The sequence below is a fragment of the Alnus glutinosa genome, chromosome 8 (assembly GCF_958979055.1).
Source record: "Alnus glutinosa chromosome 8, dhAlnGlut1.1, whole genome shotgun sequence".
NCBI lineage: Eukaryota > Viridiplantae > Streptophyta > Magnoliopsida > Fagales > Betulaceae > Alnus > Alnus glutinosa.
In genome coordinates, this window is record NC_084893.1 from 16,565,458 (window position 1) to 16,586,203 (window position 20,746).

General features: G+C 37.3%; 1 protein-coding gene across 1 annotated transcript; it reads left to right on the forward strand.

The window, feature by feature from the left end:
• The first annotated feature begins 1,970 nt into the window (after window positions 1-1,970).
• LOC133875548 (uncharacterized) lies at window positions 1,971-19,383 on the forward strand. The gene is made up of 9 exons (XM_062313716.1): window positions 1,971-2,994; window positions 11,593-11,722; window positions 14,180-14,670; window positions 15,262-15,342; window positions 15,498-15,602; window positions 16,133-16,246; window positions 16,325-16,408; window positions 17,241-17,312; window positions 18,689-19,383. Exons 1-9 carry the CDS (start codon window positions 2,674-2,676, stop codon window positions 18,962-18,964), a joined length of 1,674 nt encoding a protein of 557 aa, XP_062169700.1. The 5' UTR covers window positions 1,971-2,673; the 3' UTR covers window positions 18,965-19,383.
• The last annotated feature ends 1,363 nt before the right edge of the window (window positions 19,384-20,746 follow it).

Below are 20,746 nucleotides of genomic sequence, written 5' to 3' on the forward strand. Positions count from 1 at the left end.
TGGTCGTTACGATGCATCTAACTATTCAATACTGACCATTATAATTGGATTAGGATATCAGTATCACTTCCCAATACGGGACCGTATTATAATAATCTTACCCAAAGATCTGATATAAATAATGCAACCATTAATATTTAATTATACTTTTTGTCATAAAAAAAGTTTAAAGAAAATTCCCATCGTTATCTCCCCAAAAGTTTGCCACATGGTTAGGCTGCATTGTTAGTAAAGACAATTTTATTTTATTTTTAATTTTTTAATTTTATTTTTTACAGTAGATTTAATATCATGCTTTTAGTATGACGCCCACTTATATAATTATTCATAAGTAGTTTATTAAAATGTGTAGGCCCACTGTTTTTTTTATTTTATTAATTTTTATCACTAACACACTTCATATAATTGAGACATTTATTATGTCTAGACCTTTTGACGCAAAATGTGGAATTGCCATCCACCGCTTGGCGTGCTAAATATTTAGGTAAACAATTTTTTTTTTTTTTTTTAATTCGATAAATTTTTTTAATTTCCACCATGGAATGCTGTATGTGTATCGTATTATTTTGAATTTTCATTTCAAGTATCTCTTTTTAGCACTTATTTCTTGATTTATTTAATATTTTATTACCAAAAAAAGAAAAGAAAAAAAGGAAACCCAGAAAATGCAGAAGTTGAAACCTTCTAGTACTGACAATAAATGGTACGATGCCAAGTGGGCAACCTTCCAAGGTGAAAACAGCCAACGGCGAAAAGAGAAAAAGGGCGTTGCTGGTGGTGGGCACCACTGGCATCATTGATAGCCCGCACAGTAAAAGGAAAACGCCGCCCACCATAACCAAACTTCTCTTCCTCTTGCGACTATTTATGGAGAGATTAAACTCTCAACTCACATCTCACTACTCTATATTTACTAGCTTTAACCAATCTTTTGCTGGAAACTTGTAAGGATGAGGTGGCACGTAGATATCATTTCCCTTTTTTTTTTTTTTTTTTTTTTTAATTTTTTTTTTAATTTTTTAATTTTTTATTTTAAGGACAGCAAAGGACAGAGAATGTAATCAAATGCCACATCCTTTACTTGGGTGGTGATTATGGAGTGGTCGGTGGGTATTCCCAAAAGACCAATTGAATCACATCATCATCTGAATCCCATTATACTAGTCAAATCCTAAAGAGCATGCCGTTTACAGTAATTTATCTTTTTTTTTTTTTTTTTTTTAATACAGAATGGTTAATTAATTATTATTTTTAGTTTAACTAACCACTTTTCTATATAATTATTTATCTATTTTCTTTTCCTATTTTTATTGAAAAAATTATTTTTTAAATTTTTTGTTCAGATGAAAATCAGCCGAAATTAAGTTAATAATTGCAAATAGCAAGTCAGACGAAATCGGCAAATAAAAAATCAGAAGAAAATCACACAAATCAAATGAAATTATCTAAAAATTGCAAATCGCCTGATAATAAAATCACAAATCGCAGAGAAATCAGTTGGTGTATAAAGAGAGAAATCATACAAATCACAAATCGAGATGGAGGTATTTTAGTTAAAAATATAAAATGACTAAACCATTAGAAAATGCTATTACTTAAATTTATTTTAGGTATTTTAGTTAAAAAAAATAGAAAATAACTAAACCAGTAGAAAATGCTCTTTACTAAAATTTGATTGAGGAGTTACTTTAACTAATTCAATTAAAGGGAAATGCTCTGCTCTTAAATACGACAAGGGTCAGGGGTGTGACGTGGATGGTAAGTAGTTTCATTTCCAATATATGCCCTTACAAAAAAGGAAAAGGAAAATAAAAAATTAAAAAAAAATAAAATAAAAAAGAAGAAGAAGAAGAAAATGGAGGGGAGGGTCACTGTCTTACGTTACGATACAGCCAACTAGTCCTTGCCCAATTCATTAAATCTTTTACCAACCCCTTCTCCCAAAAATGAAAAATAAAAAGTAAAAACAGAGAAAAAGAGAGGCCGGGTCTTCTGCTGACTCCTCCTCTCCCCGCATAAACAAAGGTAGCAGCACCTTTCTGAAACTTTTTTGAAAACTAATCTCTCTTTTTCACGAGCAATCCCTGAAAAAGCTAGGGTTCCGCCCCCGCCAAAGCTATCTTACCTGTCGGTGCTTCTCTCTCTCTCTCTCTCTCTCGGATATCCAGAGCCAGATCTTCTTTGCCGCAGTAACTCATTTCCTTTTCATATATATATATATATATATATATATATATATGTTTATATGTATACGTATTTATTTATTTTCGGTGTAGCCCAGTGGCAGAGGGAGAAGCCCAAATAGTTGGCCTTTTTTTTATTTTTATTTTTTAATTTTTTTTATGCTTCGGATTTTGTTGATTTCATAGACCAAAAGGCATTGGTCACTGTCACCAAAGAAGCATTTTATTTTTTTGAACAAAAAAAAATTGCTTTCATGAAAACGTATTTATGAAGCAAACTTTAGCGTTGAGCGAAGAACGTGAGCTAATTCACTGCTCCTAAAAGAGCCGCTGGATCTTCATCCCGTGATTTCTTTTTTGAGTGATTTGAGTAGCTAGGGGGGGAAGATTGGAGATTTTCACTATGGATAACTTGGGAGATTTAGCATCAAATTCCGCCATATTGTATGATTCGGGATTTCTCTAGGGCCAATATCGTCTAGTGGTACTGATGGAGGATATACGGCTGGTGAAGCAAGGTTGGAAATGGCTGCGATCGCAGAAAGATGCGTGCTTGCGCGCGCGAATCGCACTCGGTCGTTGCAAAGACAAGATTGGTGTGTTTCTGGAGCGGCATTGGCCCACGGTGTGCACCGGGGCAGTCAGTCTCGGGAGCTTACTCCATTTCTTGCTGCTGCAATGGAGGGACTGTTTTATAAGGGGGTTTCGGTCGTTGATCGCATTGGGTTCGGCGGCGCTGCTGCTCATCATGTGGAGTTGCTTTCTTAGTCTTACTTCAATCTCTTGCTTAGTCTTTGTGCTTCTCAGTATGGTATGTTATTTTTTATTTTTTATGGTTTTCCTCTCTATTTTGTTTTCAATTGGATGACAAAAATCGAAATGCAGATGAGTTTATTGATTTTAACATGGCTTATTACGGTAATGCGGAAAGTAGCAAATCCATGAGAGGATTTGATTCTTTTATTGATTCATTGCTGATAACGACTAAGTAGATGATATTTATTGAGTTTATGCATTTCTCAGTACTGCCATTTTGTTAATTTTGTTTCTAGTCTTTTGATCTACATTGAACTGATTCCCCTGTGGGTAATGTTGTCAATAGAATTAAACTTTAGTCAACCACAAGTTTCAATAACTTTGCTACTAGTAGAAAGATTTTTGTACCTAAAAGTTTTAGTCAACAATTTGTTTCAATAACGTTTGCTACTGATATTCTAAAGCCTATCAGTAGCAATAATGTGGTTCACACCTACAATCTTTTTACAGTTCTAATTTTGGACTCACCATTTATGGCTTTAAGATAAGTTCGTACAAGTTTCCTTTTTGACACATGAAGGTGAATATTTTTCCCCATATTTTGCATCTACTATTTCCTTATTATACAAAACTGACACAAAGCCACTGGCAAAACTTGAAGTCCTTGCAAGCTTTAAATATTTGATTTCTTCCTTCCTAGGAAAAAAAAAAAAAAAATTCTCCTTCAGTCTAATGAATATACCTTTAAAATTTTCTTTTAAGAGGGAAAAACAGATCCTAGACATTCTAGTATCTCGGTTTCTTATCACTTAGTTGATATTATGTTCTTGAAGGCTTTAGTGAAGGTACATGTGAGCCCATTCAACATTGATCGCTCTTATTATAGTACATGATATTCATGCTTGTAACCTGTTTGGACTTGCGTGTTTTCTTTTCTTTTATGGGTTCAATGAAACATGTTGCAGTGGGTGGTTTACTATTCTAGTGACTAATTATTGGATATGGTTTGTGCTTCTTATTTAGTTTGGTTTGACCGAGTTTTGTGACATGATGCAATCTTAAAGTTGGTTGATATTGTAGGTTTTTTTTTTTTTTGGTTAAGTATTTGAGATTCATGGTGTTAGTGGATATAAGGGATGTCCCAGAATGCATAAAACAACTACTCAAGTTATTATTGCTTTTAGTTTAGGATAACAATGCTAGGTCTTTCCTTATAGCATTCCTCTTTCTCATAAGCCCCAACAATGTGATTCTTGGATGCTTGTGCTGCCTTTTGTTTTCCACATGCACATAGAAAGATACTGTGTAAGAACATAACTAGGTCCCAGGTTCAGTGGAAAAAGTACTATTGCTATGGTCAATGAATGTGTTAGGTGATTATGGCTAGGGAAGAAGGTTATACTTGGTCAAAAGATTAGGTTTAAAAATGCTCAACGGGAATTATATGTTAAACTATAGTGGGACAGGTTTCTAAAGAGTTTCAGCCTTGTCATGTAATTAAGCATTCACATGTTCTCTATGATACCACTGTTGGCCCTCATTAGGTTTACTCCATGTTCCATTTTCGTGTTTGATGTTATTAGTATAGGTTTACTTGATAAAGATAAGAGCCTTGACATGTTTGGTGGTTTTTAGGGTGATACTATGATGCAAAATTTCAAACTATATGTTCTGAGAACTTGGATTTAGTTTTTTTCTTCTTTTTATTTTATTTTATTTTTATTTTTATAGATTTGGAAGACTTTGTATCAGAATGTTGAAAAAATTGTAAACTTTTAGACTATATTCATTAGATTGTAAGTTTAACATCAAGATTGGAGGTATCTACAATTCTTAGCTTAAATTCTACTCCAATGGCTATCTGTTTGAAAGAAATCCATTTGCAAGTTGCAATATTTTGATTTTTTGCTATTATTTATTAAAAATAAAGGATTATTGGCGTCTCATTGATAAGACTTTCATCCTTATATGGGTTTCATTCTTTAAACAAGCCAGTTTTTCACTCTTTATTCTTGTTCTTGTTCTTATTTTTATTTTTTATTTTTTATTTTTTATTTATTTATTTTTTATTTTTTATATAAACAAGTAATTTGTCAAGAAAAAAAGAGCAAAAAGCGGCACAACCTATGACACGGGAGGTGTAACACCTACAAAGGATCTAGTAACTGATGTTTAAAAAGTCAATAAAACTCCAATTGGAAAAGAGAAGCAACTAGAAGCTACCATCCGATCTTTGAGAGAACAGAAAAACAAAAGCTTCAACTTCGAGACCGAAGTTTCATGCCCCTCAATATTAACATCCATGACAAGAATGAAGTATACTATTTTGCATTCTGCCGAGGGGGGGGGGGGGGGGGGGTGGGGTGTAAATCTCACTAAGAACACGTGATTAATGTTTTATTATTCATCAAAAAAATAAGTAAATGTATAAGCTTTTCATATTACTTTATCTATATCGTATGTTTTGATACATTCTTTAAAATGCACCACTATCTTAGGAAGTCTTACTATAGGCTCTGGAAGTGTGTGTGGCGGACCCAAGCCCCTTCAAGACAGCCTTCTTTTCGTGGTCAGCGGCTCTTGGAAAGATCTTCACCTTGGACAATCTTAGGAAGAGCCATGATATCGTGATAAACAGATGTTGCATGTGGATCATTGTAAGTGGAAGTACGACCAAGGAGATGGAGAGGCGGTGTTGCGTGGAGGCAAAGTCGTTTGTGTTTATGGTAGTAGAAGGAGCCTCGGTGGTGAGACTGGAAGAAAGGAGGAGGAATTTCTCAGGGCTGGTACTGCTTGGTGCTCAAAGTGTTGGTTGGCTAGTGACGACGATGGAGAGTTTCCTGTGGTACCCGGGGGATAAGGACTTTGTTAGGTCCTGTAGAGAGGGGTCTAAGGTGCTTATTGTTAGACGAGGTGGTAACGCAGATGGTAGATTCCTCGCAGTGGCAGCTTATGCTGTGGGTGGCCGGAGAGGGATTATCTACTTTCCTGAAGGGTATGAGGGGTGGGGCTGGAGGAAAGTCGTTATTGAGTTGGGGAAGGTCATAGATTTTCTTAATATCCCGGATGGGCATGGCTTGCTGCGTTCAACATCAAATCCAGAGAAGATGCGGAGAGCAGGTGATGTTGATATTGAAGGTTCTGCCCCTTCAGTCCCTGTCGTCTCTCCCGGCAAAATCAGAGTCTTCCTTCGTGGAGGTTCTGTGCAGGGTCGCCAATTGCCTGGAGGTGGAGAAGAAGCTATCTCTCCCAGTGGTTCCGGTATAGGCAAAGCACCGTGTTCTCTCAGTGAAGGAGAAGAAGCTGTACCGTTCAGAGAAGCCTTCGGTAAAGGTCCCTTGTGACCGTTGTGATGCAGAGAATCAGTTGGCTGCTTGAAAATTCTGCTGCTCGAGGCAAGTAGGATATCTTCCTTGGTGATCACTTTGCAGATTCTCAGCTGACAGGTGTGGTTCACACGTTCCCCGCTCTTTTGTTGTGGAAAAGCCAGCTGGAGAAGTTGAAGGATGAAGTGAACCAAGTTCTTAGTTGAGTTTGTGAGGGGCTTTCTTTGTTTGGGCCTGGCCTTAAGTCCAAACGAGTTGGGCGGAAGAACAAGACCAAGAAAAAGAAGAGGAGACTGCGTTGGGTCCCGAAAGTCCCAAAACCCATCGTCTCGGACCCATTAGCTGATTCGTCTGTGTGTCCTGAGGTGGGTCCGTCGCCGACGTCGGGTTACGGTGGGTCAGAGAAACTTCCGGCAGTCTCTGAGTTTTCCGGTGGGTCTTATTCTATGTCGCTTTCATCTGGTCTATCTGGTCCGGAGCTTCGGTCTCCCAAACCCGTGCGAGGTCCTCGGCTTGATTACGGGGCAGCGGTTTTGGAGGATGGAGTGGGTTCGCCTGAGTTGCTGGGCTTCTCTCTGGTGAGTTCAGAGATTTCCGGTGGGTCGGATTCTTCCACAGTTATCCCTGTTTTGGCTAGCTTGGCCCCCCGACCGGAACCTAATTCTGGGATTTCGCTGTCCGTTCTTGGTCTGGAGACCAATCTTGTTTCGGGTGTTTCTCCGGTGCATGTAGAAGATGCGTTGGGTGTCGGGGCTGGTTCGAACCCTCCGGTTTCTTTGGTTCTTTCAGAGTTTTCCCCCTCTATTTCTCCGTTGGTTTATGGCCCTTCCCTTGAGTCTTGTTCTAGTTTGGGGTGTAGGAATGGGTTGGATATTGTTTCGATCCCGGAGGAGGGAGTTTTTTTCTTGGGGCATTCCTTGTAAGTAGGAGGGTTCAAAGGAGAGGTCCTCTTTCGGTGCTCAATTTGTTCTAAGGTCTGCGATGGTGGAGGGTGGTGTAGGTGATGAGGTGGAGGGTTTGGGCCCGTTATCAATTCTGCCTCTGGCAATGGAGTTGGACAAGGATTCAAGCTTGAATGTGTCTCCTAGATGGGTGATGGAGAGGGTGAAGAGTTACTATAAACTAATAGGAGTGTCTTGTGACCAATTTGAAGATAAATTGTTGGCTTTGTTTGAACTAATTGAAGCCAGGCGGGCCGATTCTTTGGCTATGGTTCCCACTGCGTCAGGAGTGAAAGGTCAGAGGGAGATTAAGCGGTTGGATTGTTCCATTAACTATGACAAGAAGGGGGAGCAATCTTATAGAAGGAGAGGTAAGGGTAGGGGCTTGTTTGGTGTTAATGAAGCTTAAAATTCTATCGTGGAATGTTAGGGGGATTAATGAGCTAGACAAGAGATTGCGTATTAAAGGGCTCATTAGAGATTGGAAGGTTGATTTGGTGTGTTCGATGGAGACTAAAATGGAAGTCATTTCTAGAGAGGTGGTTCGAAGTTTATGGGGTTGCCGTCATGTGGATTGGTGTTTTATGGGGGCTAGTGGGGCGTCAGGTGGGATTCTAATTATGTGGGATAGGAGGGTTGTGGAGAAGGTGGATGATTGCGTGGGACGATATATGTTAGCTGTTTCGATGCGTAACGTTGATGATAATTTTTTGTGGGCGTTTGGGGGTGTGTATGGGCCTAATGATGATGGGGAGAGGAGGGTGTTGTGGAATGAGATGGCTGGATTGATGAGTTGGTGGGATAGGTCGTGGTGTTTTGGGGGAGATTTCAATGTGGTGAGGTTTCCAAGTGAGCGTTCCGGTGCTGGTGGTTTTTCTGTTGCTATGGAAGAGTTCTCAGAGTTCATTCATGGGCAGAGTTTGGTGGATATTCCTCTCCAAGGAGGGCAGTTCACTTGGTCCAATAATCAGGTATGGTCTAAAATTGATAGATTCCTTTTATCTCCGGAATGGGAAGAACATTACCTTGATGTGTCACAAAGGCGTTTGCCTAGACTTTTATCGGATCATTTTCCTTTGATGTTGGATTGTGGAGCACAAAGAGAAGAGAAATGATACTTCAAATTTGAAAACATGTGGCTCAAATCCAATGGCTTTGTAGATCTTGTGCAACGTTGGTGGGAGTCTTATGTTTTTCAAGGTCTGCCAAGTTTTGTGCTGGCTAACAAGTTGAAAGCTTTAAAGGTGGATTTGAAGAAATGGAATGCGGAGGTTTTCGGGGATGTGGGGAAGAAGAAGAAGGAATTATTGGAAGGTATTAATGAGTTGGAGTGTTTTGAAGAAGCTCGGGGGCTAGTGGAGGAGGAGTGGGTTCAGAAGTCAGACATGATCAGGGAGCTGGAAAAAAGTCTCTTGTGTGAGGAGGTTAATTGGAGGCAAAAATCTTGAGCTCTGTGGCTAAAGGAAGAGGATAATAATACTAAATTCTTTCACAGGGTGGCTAATTCGCATCGGAGGTTCAACCATGTGGGAGTCTTAAGGATCAATGGGGCTTTGTCTTCGGATCCAGTGGAAATTAAGGATCATATTGTGAATTATTATGACTCACTGTATACAGAGCAAAGTTCATGGCGGCCAAGGGTGGATGGGATTTCTTTCTCCTCCATTGATGCGGACGAGTGTCTTTGGTTAGAACGAGGTTTTGAGGAACTTGAGGTGTGGGAGGTGGTGCGGGAGATGAACAGGGATAAGGCTTCGGGTCCAGATGGTTTTTCTATGGCGTTCTTTCAGCAATGTTGGGAGGTTCTCAAAAAAGATATTATGGCGGTATTTTCAGAATTTCATAATAGTTGCCAGTTTGAGAGGAGCTTGAATGCAACTTTTGTTTCCCTTATTCCTAAGAAGGCAAATGCGTTGGAGGTTAAGGATTTTAGGCCTATTAGTTTGGTGGGAGGGGTCTACAAAATTATTTCTAAGGTCCTTGCTAACAGGCTCAAATCAGTGTTGGGGAAAATTATTTCGAGCTCTCGGAATGCTTTTATTGGTGGAAGGCAAATCTTGGATTCAGTTCTTATAGCCAATGAATGTTTGGATAGCCAATTGCGGTCAGGGGAGGCTGGGTTATTGTGCAAACTGGATTTGGAGAAAGCTTATGATCACGTGAATTGGGATTTCCTTCTTTACATGCTTCAGAGGTGTGGGTTTGGAGAGAGGTGGAGGAAATGGATTAAATTTTGCATATCGTTAGTAAAATTTTCCATTTTGGTTAATGGTACCCCTTCTGGTTTCTTTCAGAGCTCGCGAGGGATTAGGCAAGGTGATCCTCTTTCTCCTTTGCTGTTTGTGGTGGTTATGGAAGCGCTCAGCAGGATGTTGTATGCATCTATAGGCCAAGGCTTGCTGTCAGGTTTCTCAGTGGGTCTTAGGGGTAATGAAGCTTTAGTGGTGAATCATTTACTGTTTGCGGATGATACCTTAATTTTTTGTGGAGCACAGGCCGAGCATGTTCGAAATTTGAGGTGTACTTTCTTATGTTTCGAAGCGGTGTCAGGGTTGAGGATCAATTTAGGCAAGTCCGAATTGGTCCCTATTGGCGAGGTGGAAGATGTGGAGTCTTTGGCACATATTCTGGGTTGTAAAATTGGGTCTCTGCCGATGACTTATTTGGGTATGCTGTTGGGGGCGTCTTTCAAGTCTATTTCTATTTGGAATGGGGTTATTGAGAAGGTGAAACGAAGGCTGGCTAGTTGGAAGAAACTTTATTTATCCAAGGGTGGTAGGGTGACGTTGATTCACACTACTCTCTCTAGCATTCCTTCTTATTATTTATCTTTGTTCCCTATTTCTGTGAGTGTAGCTAAGAAATTGGAGCTGCTTCAAAGGGAATTTCTGTGGAGTGGTATGGGTGATGAGACTAAATTTCATCTAGTCAATTGGCATCGTATTTGTACTCCAATCAAGGCTGGTGGACTGGGAGTTCGTAAAGTAATCAATTTTAATCATGCCTTATTGGGGAAGTGGATCTGGAGGTTTTCTCAGGAGCGCGATGCTTTATGGAGATCGGTGATTGAGGTGAAGTATGGGAGTGTGAGGGGAGGTTGGTGTTCTTTGCCGGTGACGGGGCCTTTTGGAGTCGGTGTTTGGAAGTTTATTCGAAAGGGGTGGGTTAATGTTGCCAAGTTTTTGCGTTTTGAGGTGGGTGATGGGTCTCATATTCGCTTCTGGCATGATTTATGGTGTGGGGATAGGCCTCTCAAGCTTGGTTTTCCAGCTTTATTTTCTATTGCGCATTTTCCTGATGCTTGGGTGGTGGATAATTTGTTTGTGGTAGGAGGCGTGGCTCATTGGAATGTTCTCTTTACGCGCAATGTTCAAGAAAGGAGGTGGAGGTGGAGATGGTGATGTCCTTCTTCGAACAGTTATACTCTACTAGGGTTCGGCATGGGGAGGTTGATAGGGCGGTGTGGACTCTTTCCAAGAGGAGGAATTTTGAAGTGAAGTCTTTTTATAAAGCTTTAGTTTGTCACGAGACGACTTCCTTTCCTTGGAAGAGTATATGGCGTGTCAAAGCTCCGAAGCGGGTTGCGTTCTTTGTCTGGACAGCGGCTTTAGGGAAGATTTTAACTTATGACAATTTACGTAGGCGTGATATTGTGGTGGTAGAGTGGTGTGTTATGTGTAAGAAGCATGGGGAATCCGTTGATCATCTTCTTCTTTATTGTGACGTGGCTCGGATTGTTTGGAGTTCTTTTTATAGATTGTTTGGGGTGGAGTGGGTTATGCCTAGTAGTGTTGTGGATTTATTGAGTGCTTGGGGCACTTTGCTGGGTCGTGGTCCTGTTTACCGTATTTGGAAGCAGGTTCTTCTATGTGTCTTGTGGGGCTTGTGGCATGAGAGAAATTATAGGCTTTTTGAGGATGTGGAGGTACAGGTTGGGGCTCTTTGTAGAAATGTGTTTAATATGTTATTTCTTTGGGTGTCGGCGCATAGCTTGGGTAGTATGCCGTACGCTGATTTTTTACTTTCTTGTTCGTTTCAGTCCTCTTTTTAGGGGCTCCTTTGTATACTTCCTGTGTACTAGGGTTGCGCTCATCTGTGCCTTTTAATGAATTCTTACTTATCAAAAAAAAAAAAAAGTCTTACTATAGATTGTTGCCCATTTCACATTTTCATAAGCTTGCTTCTTTTTTCTTTTTCATTTTTTTTTTCTAATAAGAAAACTTTTAGCGTCTATGCTTGTATTCTGTTACTGTGGAGCTTGATTTAGAAACCTTAAAAAATTAAAAACAAAATTATTGTGTATTTACTTTGTTGAGTTGCAGCAACTTAATTGATCTTATAAATGAAATTGTGATAACAATGTCATTTTTGGGTTGGATATTTCAGGGAGCTGCTGGCGTTGCTATTAAGTACTTGGGCTACACTCCTGGACTTTTTATTGTGGGGCTATTTGCTATTCTACTTTTGTGGATGTATGCTAACTTTTGGATAACAGGAACATTGTTTATAGTTGGAGGTATGGTTTGGTTTCTTTTGCTATGAACTTGAATTGATTTGTACAACAATTTTATTAATTTCACTATCTTGTATCCCCACCATCCTCATCATCTGTTGTGAAGATCATGAGGGTGGTCTACCCATTATATTGATGGTATTGCAAAACAAGGTGTGGGATGATCTACTCATTGGCTTCTATGCAAAAGTGCACTTCAGAAAACAAAAAGTATCAGAAACTTTGCTTTTATGATTTGTTGCTCTATTGGCGTCACTTGAAAGTCGATAAGCATTGTTTTTTTTTTTTTTCTTGGTTCTTTTTGTTTTCTAATAATTTCTCTTATAAGTGACTGTCAATAAGAATATGATTATAGAATCACAGTTTCCATATTATGGAATAACTGTTTCATGTAGGTTTCCCTAAACCCAGCTGGAACCATCTATTTCATATACCAATATTATGCTAATAAAGAGCAAAATCACAAGTCTCAGCAATATATTTGAAATTTAAAGATCAACTGGATAAGAAGCATCCCAAGTTTGCTTTCTGAGCTCTTCCTCTAGGCTGCCTATCTTCCACTAACATCTACCAAAGCCTGATGGTCCTAGGAGCTGAAACTTTCTACATGATACCCTCATGTGTGAGCTGCAAAACATAGATTATGCCTCATGAAGCATGCAGGGTTTGTATGGGTTAATGTGATTACTTACTTTAAGCATTGAAATGCTCCTTTTTGTAGTTGCTCAAAGTCAATAGCTAAAATTTTAAGTACGGATTGAAATATCAATTTCGTTATAAAGTTTATGTTGTTGATAACTTCTTTAATTTAGACCAAACTAGATGCTGCTATTAAATCATATTCGACAAAATCTTGATGCCGCTATTAAATCAAATTGGACACACTCGTGGCCATTTTTTTTTTTTTTGGCTTGGGAAGTATGAACATCAAAATGTAAAGTAACTTCTTTTTCTGATGGAAACAAGTTTCCATGGCATATTACTCAAAATAGTGGAACTCTGCAATGTTTAGCAGGTGGTAACTGGAAAGTTATATATAAATATGTTAAGACCCTCCAAGCATACCAGATGTTGCTCATTTATGTCTGTTTGTAGATTGTAGTAGTTGTTAGAGCTTTGGTTCTCTTGTTTACTCTTCATGCAAGAGGGATTTGCCGTTTTTTAATCAAATTCTTATTATTCATCAAAAAACAAAAACAAAAAGTAAAAAATTTATGGGTGTATCATATGGCTCTTGGTAAAATGCTATCCACTGGTAATTGTGCTTATGTACAGTTGTGCATGGTATCATTCCTATGTTGGAGTTTTCTAATAGGAAAGATCTGCTTCATTCTCATTATGTGATCCATGATAACTCACTTGACAATTTCCTTTAATGATATGACATTATTTATCAAAAAATAAAATTCCTTTAATCTATCTGTACAAACCGTCTGTCCATATGAGGTTTCATTTCTACATTTGAAGTTTCTAGATATGGTTATTAAATCGTGAATAATATCATAAAAATGAGTTACATTTTTTTTGTATCATATATTATATTGTATCCTGTTTTGTGTTCCTTGACAAATACATAAAATATTATGATTATATATATAGATACATATTGAAAAATGAAGCATAAAGTAAAACATTACTGTCTTCAATATAATTTCTCATTTCACACTGCATAAATTTTGCATTTCCTTTATTACTTTTATTATCTTTTACAATTTTCTTTCATATCTTCTCCGACTATTCTCTCTCTATCTCTCTCTCTCACAAGCATTCTCAAGAGTAGTGTTAAATGGTGTTTCATTTAGATGATAACATCCTTTTCTTTTTGGAATAATGGTTTCACCTAACTTTCAATCTTTTGCTCTCTCTCTCTCTCTCTTGGCATATTTATTTATTTAATTTCTTTTTGCTATTTATTATCAATACTAAAATGTGCAGACCAGTCTTACATGAGATCTCATATACAACTAACAATAACACATTGAAAGACTCCGATTTAGTTTTAGAGGAGAAATTTTTTAAAAGAAATTATGAAAACTTTTACAAAAAAGTAAATGAAATAATGTAAATCAAGCATATTGAGTGTATCGCCTGATACGGCGATACACTATCAATTGTTATTGCATATCATTTTTTTTTTTTTTTTTTTTTAATTTATAAGTAATTCAATCTTATTAGAAATCGCTAAGAGGTACAATCCAAATACATAAGAAGTATACAAGTGAGACCCCCAATTATTAGGTATCATGTTGGAAAACATGTGTATTTTATCATGCAGATACCCTTACATTTGAGACACCTATAAAATGCATGTAAGAAATGGTTAAAAGGTGAATTGTGCTTTAAAACCTATTGTGCGATGTGAGATACTAATAACTATGCACCTAAATTGACCTTTATCTTCTTGCACAACTGCAGCTTTTCTATTTATATTAAGGAAAGTGCTCTATCTTACAAATGCAGGTTATTTATTCTCCCTAAATCATGCACGGTTGGTGGTCTTAATGGCAGCTATATATGCCAGTTACTGTGTCCAAGTTCAAGTTGGATGGCTTGGTGTTTTTCTTTCGATAAACCTTTCATTCTTATCTAGTGATTTATTGAAGCTTTTGCTCCAATGGTGTGATAATATGAGTGAAAGTACACACGTTGAAGAGGAGAAACCATCAGAAAGAGTTATGGGTGATGACTTTTCAGAAGAATGTGAATACTTTGTTCCTACTAGTGAATCTGAAAACTTGCACTCATGTAAATCATCCAACAAGCAACCTGTGACTTTATCCGTCACTAGAAACTACAAAGAGTCTACTACTAGCAAGGTGGTCAAAGAACACACAACTTCAGTTGATGAGATGAAAAGAATATTAAGTAGTGCGGATCATTATGAAGCACTGGGATTCCCTCGACACAAAATGGTTGATGCAAAGATTTTGAAAAGTGAATACCGGAAGAAGGTATGCATAATTTCCACTTGGCCTTCTCTTATTGTTTTTTCAGAACCTATTAGGATCTCTCTGTCTCTCTGTCTCTCTCTCCCTCATGCTGTTTGGTAGGAGGGAAGGAAAAGAGAAGGAAGGTTATTGTAAAGATTAAGATTACTATTATATCCTTATCTAAATGGTTTAAAATGGGGACAAAAGTAAAATTTCACACATTTTTCTTAACAAGCCCTCACTCCCCCTCTCTTCACCTCTCCCTTCCTTTTTTCCTCCTACCAAAAGATGGATTCGGCCTCCCTCTCTCCTTCTACCCCTCCACCCTCTCATTCCAAACAAACATAGTGTTTGTCTACTTCTCTACTTTGACTCAACCGCCTAACCTTCTAGAAGATCTGAGTGATAGCAGCTTTGAAATGCTTACTATGGTGAAGAAGGTGCTTGAGCATATGCCTATTACCAAAAGGAGTATCATTCTAGTGATTGAACAGATTTAATTAGCTTTTGATGTGCACTAGAGTTAATCCACCTCGCCTGTACTTTGACCTAAGCCTTTTCTCTTATTTTTTTATTTCTTAATATATATATTTTTTCATATATTTTTTGCAGGCCATGCTTGTGCATCCTGATAAAAATATGGGAAGTCCACTAGCCAGTGAATCCTTTAAGAAACTTCAATGTGCATACGAGGTAAACATCAATGGTAAAGTGCAGTTTTATATGCTCTTGTTATTATGTTTTCTAGTTACTACTTCATACACGGCTGTGATGGAATTGAATGACTTTAAGGGGGTGGTTGTTGCGGTTGTGGTCCTTTTACAATTCATAATGGTATGAATATTTAGGTTCTTTGTGATTCGACAAAGAAGAGAGACTATGATGAGCAGTTGAGAAAGGAAGAATCCAGGACTAGGAGCGTTTGTCAAAAGTCCCATAGTACATCACATCAGGTAAATCATGTGGTATTGCTTAGTTTTTTTTTTTTTTTTTTGTTGGAATTCCATAGACTTTTGGGAGTATTTATCTACTTGTGACTTTTAACTTTGGATGAAAAATCATGACAAAACTCAGGAAAAAGAATAATCTTAGATACTTATGTGCATAATAGGTAATATATTACTGTTTTCTCATAAATTTTGTTCAATATTCTTGATTAATTCACAACATATATGACATCTTTATCTAGGTTACATAATCTGTAAATGTAATTTTTTCTCTTTTTCTGTCACCATCTTATTTATATGCACTGTGATCTCTCATTGTTAAATCAATTAGGCAAAAGTTCAAATAGGGAGCAAAATTGTTCTTAGGTGCAAGATTTATCTTTGCTAATGGAAACTTGCCTTTGGTTATGTCTTTAATTAATGAAAGCTGATGCAAAATTCTGTACTTTTAAGTCCATGCATGTGGGTGAGTTGAATCACTGATGCTGAGTATAACTTCAAAAGAAAATTCATAACCATACTCCTACCATGAGCAGGATAATCCTGATTATCACTCTGAAGAGTCAAGGCGTATACAGTGCACCAAATGTGGCCATTCACATATATGGGTGTGCACCAATAGGAGTAAGGCCAAGGCAAGATGGTGTCAGGTTACTTTCTCTCGCCACCTTTCCATTTCTGCACTTCATCTTTGTAGACATGAGTTGTGAGGCTTGTTTTGGCATCAGGATTGCCGTCAGTATCATCAAGCTAAGGATGGAGATGGATGGATTGAATACAGAGGCTCGTTGGTCTTTGAGTGTCCTCAGAAGGTAATTCATTTGTACATAAGTATATTATGTTCAGGTCTAGTGCTGAGGTTAAATGTAAAAGGCTCTTGTCGTCACACATCTGAAATCCTACACACACACGCCTGCACGTGCTTGCAGAGATGTGTAAAGTAATGACCACTTAAGACATTTAAGTTTTCATGGAAGTAGGGCTTGCAGCTAATATTCAATTTGTAGCTCTGTTAAAGATCATATGTGCTTTCTTGGCAAGGCAGGAAAAGAAAGCACAGTCGCTGCATTCTAGCAGCAGTCAATGGTTTTGTTGCATTGCTTGTAAAAATTATGTTTGGAAGTTACTTATAATCATATTTTCCCTTGAATTTCGTTAACTTTCCTCATAGATTGAGCAGGTTTTTTTTTTTTTAAAAAAAATTTAAATTTAAATTTAAAATTAATTGTTTTTTGTTTCCTGCATGCTATGCAAATTTTATCATTTTTCTTATATGTATAGATCAAAAGTGTTGTATAATAAATGTTGAACAGAAGTTATGTTTGTATTTCGCCGAAAAAGTTTGAAATCCCCTAGTAATGCTGCTTTTGGAATAAATTTGTTAAGTTAATTAGGAGGATAGGTGCCCAAGATACAGTTTTAAAGTCATTGTCTCCATTAGATATCATGTTGATGAAGTTGCTCAAAAGTTCATTGTACAAACCCACTTTTGTGCTTATTCTAATTTGTAGTTCACCACCATGACCATGCATGTTTGCTTCGTTGCACTGAATCATTATCAAATAATTGTCCATGTGTTTCCTAATTATACTTGTGTGGTTGGCATGCAGTATTCATTTAGAAGTTTGGTTTCTTGTCTTTTAGGTGGAAATACCACGTGCTTTCGTCTGTGCTGAGAGCAAAATCTTTGATGTATCAGAATGGGCTATCTGTCAGGTCAGTGGTTTGTACCTTCATACCTATAATTCCGGTGACCATGTAGTTATTTTGAGTTTTAGAGTATGATGTGGGAGACCTGTCTTAAGCTTTGTCAGACCTGCCTAGATTAGAGAAAACAAGGGGATAATTAGGTCAGGAAGGGAAAATACTAATTTATTTCTTGGATCAATCTAAGATTGGAGAGTGAGGCTGTGTAAGCTTTTGTGCACATTGAATTTGGTTGATTCTCCTTTCTGCATTATTTACTGTGGATATGATAATATATGGTCTATTGTCTGAGGAATGGAAGCGCCTGCAGTTGGGTGGACTGCCCTTGCTCTAGCAAATAGTAACAATGTGTGATTGCTACGTCTTTTTTCTTATTACGTAATGCATAACTTTTTTCTTGCACTACAAAATTTTATAATTCCAAGGTGATTTGCTTGGATGGCAGTTTGAACATTTTCAATTTTTGGGAGTTGTGGGTTTGTAGTTTTCTGTGGGTTTTCTTGGATTTTTTATGTGGGCTAGTTGAGTTGACCCTGTGTATACTTCCTGTGTACTTAGGGGCACCTTACGTTTTTTTAATGAAATTTTCTTACTTATAAAAAAAAACCATTTTCAATTTTCATCCTGAACAAAGTTGTCCTTCAAACTGGGTTCAAGGAATTTATTTGAACCCGGTATATTAAACTAACGTGTCTAAAATGCATGTGAGAATTACATTCATTTTTAATTGAGCATGTGTGAGTGATATGCATTTTTAATAGAGCATGTAAGAATCACATGCATTTTGGATGCATGTCAATGTAATAGAATGGGTTGGAGGAGATTCTTCCAACTGAGTTTGGAGAAAAACTGTCCTTTCATTCTGTAGCCTTGCTGTGAAATAGCTTTAGTTTTTGATATTTCAGCTGTCTATTGTTTGGCTTGTTTTAGTGGGTACTGACCGAGTGTGCTGCATCTAGTTTAATTGCTTTTGTTGTCAATTCATCATGTTTTAGGAAAGAAGGTAATAACAAAATGGAAAAAGTGACAATTAGCTTTCTACAACTCATTTATGTTTGGATTTGGACTCTTTAAGAACTTGTGGAAGTTGCAGGAAATATGGATGTTGTTATCGGGCCTATCGGGCCTATCGGGCCAATAATACCTTGCAATGTTTTATAGGCATATGAGATGCTGCGTACAGGCCAAGTAGAATGCGATCTGAGAATGAGGGCTACTAGGGATTGTTAACCCCGTGAACAACCGATAGAACCCTGCGAGTCTTATGGTTGTTTGTTTGTGTTGCTTCACTTAAGACGAAAACAATGGTTGAGAAAATGATTGAGGTTTTTGTACACGGATCAATTCCATGTCTGAGTATTTACCTTTGGAACTGCATTGTGCAGGGAATGGCTTGTAGGCCCAACACTCATCGTCCCAGCTTCCATGTAAACATGGTTGGTCTAGAGAAAACTCAACGATCCAATTCATGCAGATATCCATGGGATTTGGATGCGGAAATGCTGGATGAAGACGAAGAAGCATTTGAGTTGTGGCTTCAGCATGCTCTGGCCTCTGGATTCTTTTGTGAAAGCTCCAAACGCAGAAAGAGCTGGAGCCCATTATTCAACTTGCATCATAAGAAAGGGAAGAAGCACTGGCATCGAAGGACGTCGTGCTGAGTAGTAGAGGGTAAAAGTTGTCTTGCCCATCCTAAGAATCAAGGGTGGAAGTGTTGGATGGAATTTGTACATGCAATCGCCAGGAATTCAGTTACTTTTGGCAGGGAGGAAGGCCTAGAATACTTGACACACCGCCTCACGCATGCTAAGCAAGAATGTAGATTGGTTAGATAACTTATTTTGTGTCAATCTATTTGAGAAATGCTCATGTTAGAGCTGTAAATTTTCCTATAATGTGCAGACTTGGATTTCTCATGTCTAACCAGTGAGATTGAAAAACCTTGTTTGACTCATTGAAGAAAGGGATTCCACATGTACATAGTCCACCTCCCTAAGGCCAAGTTTGGTAGGCAGAATTAGTATTCCATTAGAATTATTGGGATTGAAGGAACGTGAAATGGAATAGTTATTCTTATTCATTATTCTAGTGAAAAGATGTGCCGAAATTGAAATTGAATCAAAATTACTGAAAAATTTCACATGATATATATATATATATATATATATATATATATTTTTGGGAGAAATCATATTTAGTCTTTAGGTTTTTATCTTATTTGAATTTAGTCATTGAGTTTTTAATTTTAAAAATATGATTTTTAGATTTTTCACAAATTTTAAATAGACCTCTCTGTCACTTTTTCTTTAAGATTAATAGTTTGTTATATTTCATGTGTGTCTCAATTGACACATCGGTGTCCCTATCAGTAACTAATATTAATGCCACATAATTAAACGCTAAGTCATCCATGAAGAAAAAAAAAAAAAAAAAAAAAAAAAAAAAAAAAACCGAACTCAAGAATCAAAAACAATTTTTTTTTATCATCTTAATTTCTTAGATTTGTAACATTAGATGGAAAACCGTTAAATTTGATGCTGACATGGACATTGACATTGTATTGGGTGCTAATAAGAATCCCTAGAGTGTCAAATGAAATACATGTTACAACTGAAAAATCGTTAACTTTGACATTAAATTAATAGAGGGATCAATTTGAAACATGGACAAAACCTAAGGACCTTATTTTTTAAACTTAAGAACTAAATCCAAATCAGATGAAAATTTAATGAATAAATATGATTTTTTTCTTTTTAAAAAAAAAGGCAAAAAAGCGTTTAATTGATGTGGGTGGCCGACCACCCACAAAAGAACCCTGGGGTGGCCGCACCACCCCTGGTACCATTGGGGGTGGCCTTGAAGAGCATCAGCCACCCCCGAGAGACTCCAAGGGTGATAACAGCTGGCTCTGGAGTACCTATGGGGTTCATCACGAGGTACTTTAGGGTTGGTGTGGCCGACACAGGTTTCACTGTGGATGGCTACCCACAATATTTAAACGATGTAAACACATTTTTTGAAAGGGTCGAAGAGTTAAAATAAAATAAAATTGCTTCTTCTTTCTTTCTTTCTTTTTTTATTTTTTATTTTTTATTTTTTATTTTTTATTTTTTTGAAAAACGTTGTCTATTTCTTAAGGAATAACTATTCATCCCAATTTTTTAAAGGAATAAGTATTCCTCTTCATTTTTTCAAAAAAGAAAAAAGAAAAAAGAAAAAAAGTATTCATCTTTATGAGTGAGGGAATAGTTATTCTATGTTATTCTTAAGAATAGGTTCCTACCAAATAAAAGAATGATTATTTTATAAAAATAATCATTCAATTCTAACGGTCTATTCCACAAACTAAACGGGCAGTAAGTCATTACAAACGATCCTTTTGGTGACCATCCAAACCCACAATTTTCCAAAATACAGTAGTAAGTAGTAATTCTAAAAACCTA